The 4,607-nt window shown below is 57.2% G+C and overlaps 1 protein-coding gene across 1 annotated transcript in view; it reads right to left on the bottom strand.

Annotated features, from left to right (window-relative positions):
* H310_13371 (hypothetical protein) overlaps window positions 1–480 on the bottom strand; it is a gene marked incomplete at both ends in the record, with an annotated part of 679 nt that extends 199 nt beyond the window's left edge. The window contains one exon of the mRNA XM_008880846.1: window positions 15–480. Coding sequence (XP_008879068.1) covers window positions 15–480 — 466 coding nt within the window. The remainder of the gene's footprint in view (window positions 1–14) is intronic.
* Between the last annotated feature and the right edge of the window lie 4,127 nt (window positions 481–4,607).

Here is a 4,607-nt window from a genome sequence, read left to right as displayed (position 1 = left end):
GGGTTCCATGTCACCGTCGACTTGCAGGCACTGTAGACAAGCCCGGACAAACGTGTCAACATCTTGAGCCAGGGACTTCCACACGAACTTGTCGAACTCAGTCTGAGTTGTCGCGGCGATTCGACGATGGCCAGCAGGGCCTTGATAGGCAATGACGCACAACCCCTGTTGCAGGTCCACTGCACTGTCTGGGATCCAAATTCGACCCTTTTCGTCCATGTGAAATGATTCTTCTTCGTTCCACACAACGCCGGTCGGTGTACTCTCCCCCTCTTCAATGGCAGATGTCTGGGCAGCCAAAATCGAGGCTGCCGTAGGCCATTCGAAATCCGCTCGTTGCAACGGAGACACCACGTGCACGAGTTTACGGACATGCGACACCGGCGGAGCTGGTGGAGTAGAGCCCCATCGACTCAGTAAGTCTCCCCACACATTCACGTCGCCCGGGAGACACTCAATCGTGTACGGGAAAGTGGACATGATCAACGCCCAACGCTGAAGCTTGTCGGCTTGGTACTTGACGACCAAGCGTGTGTTCTGGATCAAGAAGGCAATACCGTTGTGGACATCATGGTCAAAGCAATCAAGCCGCTTGCGCTGCAGAAGTCAGTACAGCGCCAGCTAGCCCTGCAACGAAACAAGCCGCTCAAGACCAACGTCTACCGGTTTGTGGATTGGCTGCGTGTGCATACCGCCGGGTACCACATGTACGCTTCTGTGGAAGATGAGAATACTGCTCCCCCACCTTCGGCTGCGCCAGCAGCCAGGCTTTCCAAGCTGGCGAAATCGAGCGGTGACGGCGGTGGCAGTGTCTCTGCTCGACGTGCTCCACCAGCAACTGCAGCAACAGACCAAGACGGTTCGAAGCCTGAACGGAAGAAAGCAGCCTGTCTCAAGTGTTTCAGCGAGAGCCATAAGGTGTTGGAATGTCCCAAGTGTGCGCCTGGCGAAGCCGAGCGATTGCTCAAGGAGCAAAAGGACAAGTGGGAACAAGCCCGCCAGAAGCAAGTGACCAAGCTTCAAGGCAGCGCAGCGAAGCCTCTTGGACGCGAAGCGAAGATTGAAGGCATCGTTACCGTCACCATCCTCCTGGACACGGGCTCTGACGTCACGCTCGTGACAGCCGGTGTCATGAAGTCTTTGGAACAAGCTGGTGTGGAGATCAAGGTGATTTCGCCGGAGCCATCCGCGGTGCACCCCTATGGCGACAGCCCTGCACTCAAGGTCGACCGACAAGTGCAGTTCAAGCTTGTCACGCTGGACACTCCCTGTGGACCTTTGGCCTTGCGTGGACTCAATGCCTGGGTCGACTCCTCCACCAACGCAGCTGAGCTCTTGATCAGCCGGAGCGTGATGGAGCGACTTGGTTTCTCTGAAGACGACCTGCTCAGCAACGCCTTTGCGAAGCAAGAAGTTTGGGATGTCAGCGATGTGGACAAACCGTCGGGCATGGCCCGTGTCAACCGTCTGACCCAAGCGGCTGCCTCCAACGACGATTGTGGCGAGGACGGCATGCATTGCGCCACTCCCAACGTTCAAGCCCCTCTGTCGAAGACGCAGAAGACGAGCGCAATAGACGGTGTTGTGTTGTTGAGGCTGTACTTCAAGCCAAGGTTCAAGCTGCCGAGGACGAAGGCCTGACTCTCGCCTTCCTCGACAGACTGAAATCGACTTTGGCGAAGCACGTTGACGTTTTCCGTCTCGAGATCGGCCACGACGAACCGATCAAGGTGGCGCCACTACGCGTGCGACTCAAGCCGGGTGCAGTACCGGTCAAGTGCGGATTGCGGCGATACCCCCCAGCCCATGTAGAGTTCCTGAAGACACATGTGCGCGAGTTGGAAGCCGCTGGCCTCGTTTACCGCAACAACCGGGCAACATGGGCCTCGGCGCCGCGAATCGTACCGAAGAAGGAGCCTGGCGACTTGCGCATGACCATCGACAGCCGCCCCATCAACGCGTGTACGGAACCCATGCCCTGGCTCATGCCAAACCTCGACGCAGCCCTGACTGTCTTGGTGGGCGCGCGGGTGTTCTTTACCCTCGACTGGTTCAAGGGCTACTGGCAATTGGCGTTCCATGAAGACACCCAAATGTACTACTCCTTCATGACCCCCTTTGGAGTGTACACACCCACAAGAGTGCTAATGGGCCAAACCGACGCGGTGGCGTTTTGCCAGTCGGCTGTGGACTTCATGTTTGCCGATCTGCTGTTCAAGGAACTCCTAGCCTGGCTCGACGACATGCTCGGTTACGCCGAGTCCCCTGAAGACTTCCTCGACCTCCTGGATCAAGTGCTGACGATCTGTTCCTCCTTTGGCCTAAAGCTCAACCCCAAGAAGTGCGAATTCTTCTTGACCAAGGCGGTATGGTGCGGGAAAGTTGTTTCAACTGAAGACGTGATGCATTCCCCTTCAAGAATCCAAGGACTGTGTGCCCTGGCACCGCCTGTAACGGCCGCCGACCTCCAACAGTTCGTGCGCGACAAACTGGATGCGATCGAGTATTCCCTGCTACACCGAGCTCGTTGCCCCGCTCCGTTAACTCCTCGAAGCAGCGACGAAGCAAACTGGAAGTGCGAAGAAGACGAAGCTCACTAAGGTCCAGCTGACTGCCGTTGACTGGGACGACGACCACTTGACCTGCTTCAATCGCATCAAGGGAGCCCTCTTGGCGATGGTTCCATTGGCGCATCCACGTGCCGACATGATGCCCTGCTGGCTTTCGACTGTTCACCGATCACAAGAACCTTCACTACATTTTCAATCCAACTGGCCAGTCCCCACGCATGGCAAGATACCAAGCGCACAAGTTGGAGCGATGGGCCCTGGTGCTATCCTCCTTTCCCTACACGATCGAGTGCCTGCCCGGTGAAGACAATGTGTGGGGTGATCTACTTAGCCGCTGGGGTGCCTCCCATGCTCAAGTGCCCACGAAGTCTGTCCGGCGCCTCCTCGCGATGGTCTCACCGCTGCAACAAGCCGACTTCGACTGGCCAAGCCCTGCCGGCATTGTCAAGACCCAGCAAGTGGCCGTGAAGAGGGAGAGACCCCGCCAACCGACGTGGCGTGGAATGAAGACAAGAACCTGTACCTCAACAAGGAAGACCGCATATGGATTCCACCAAGTGCTACGGATCTGCAACAGCGAGTCTGCATCATTGCGCATCAAGGCGCCGCGGGCCATCGACGAATCGAAGCCACGGCCAAGTCCGTCCGCGATGTGTTTGCCTGGGAAACTCTTGAAGCCGACGTGAAGACCTTTGTCCAAGCCTGCATCCACTGCCTCAGCGTTGACGGCTCAGTGGTCCCTCGTCCTCTTGGATCGACCCTGCATGCCGAGAAGCCTCAAGAACTGATCCACTTCGACTGGCTCTCCATGCCGACGGCGACAAACGGCTGGCAGAAGATCCTCGTCATCAAGGACGACATGAGCGGTTTCGTACGACTATGGCCAAGCGAGACAAGCGACGCCATGACGACTGCTAACGGCCTCCTCGACTGGTTCACGACCTTTGGGTATGTCCATACCTGGGTCTCCGACAGCGGCTCCCATTTCAAGAACGAAGTCATCGACAAGATCCGGAAGGCTGCCGGAGCCCACCATCACTTCACGACCGCCTACTGCCCTTGGGCGAAGGTACCGTTGAAGTAGTCAACCGACTGATCCTGCGCGCAGTCAAGACTCTGACAAGCGAATTGAAGCTGCGCGCCACCGACTGGCATCTTGTCCTGGCCCTCGTCCAAGACCCACTGAACCACATGCCAAGCGATCGACTCGGCGGAATGGCTTCGGTAACAGCCTTTATGGGCCTACCCGCAACGACCCCTCTGTCCGCGTTCGTCAACACAGTTAACAAGGAGGTGACCAACATCGACTGGCTTGACTCGACGCGCAAGAAGCACATGGCCGAGCTGCATGAAGCGATGGAGCAGCTGCACCGTGATGTAGCGGCAACAAGCGCGAAGAAGCGCCGTCAAGCACGCGACCGACAAGCCAAGTCCAAGGCCGTCCAGTTACAGAAGTTTGCAGTTGGAGACTTTGTCCTCGTCGGGCAAGTGTCCCGCCAAGGCAACAAGTTGTCCCTGCACTGGCGTGGTCCAAGCAAGATTGTGCGCGTTGTGACTGACTATGTCATGGAAACGCAGCAGTTGTCCAGCCATACGACCTGTCTCTCCACCATGCCTGCCGACTCAAGATGTACTGCGAAGGCGGCAGAGACGTGACCGAAGACCTCGCCGACCACATTGCGTTTGGAAATGAAGGATTCCACGTAGCGAAGCTCGGCGAAGTGCGCAAAGAAGGCGGCGAATACCAAGCCCTAGTCTACTGGCTCGGCCTCGATGACGACGAAGCCTCGTCTGCCTGTGGCTAGCCTCTACGAAAACATTCCGATCGTGTTCCGCGGCTGGGTAAACGAAAATAAGAACAAGGAAGAAATGAAGAAGATGGCCGCGGACCTCGAGAAGACCCTCGGACAGCTTGAGGCCGCGCTCCTGGCGAATTGCCAGTACGCGTTCGAGCGCCGCCAACAGACCTTCCTTAGACTTCTCGTAACCAGGCAAATCGTCCAGCCATATCAAAGCAACTTTTACAGTACAACTCGC

Source organism: Aphanomyces invadans (assembly GCF_000520115.1).
Source record: "Aphanomyces invadans strain NJM9701 unplaced genomic scaffold supercont1.50, whole genome shotgun sequence".
NCBI classification, from domain to species: Eukaryota; Oomycota; class Saprolegniomycetes; order Saprolegniales; family Verrucalvaceae; genus Aphanomyces; species Aphanomyces invadans.
Note: the sequence above shows the minus strand (reverse complement) of the source record. Positions and strands in the feature narration are given on the sequence as shown.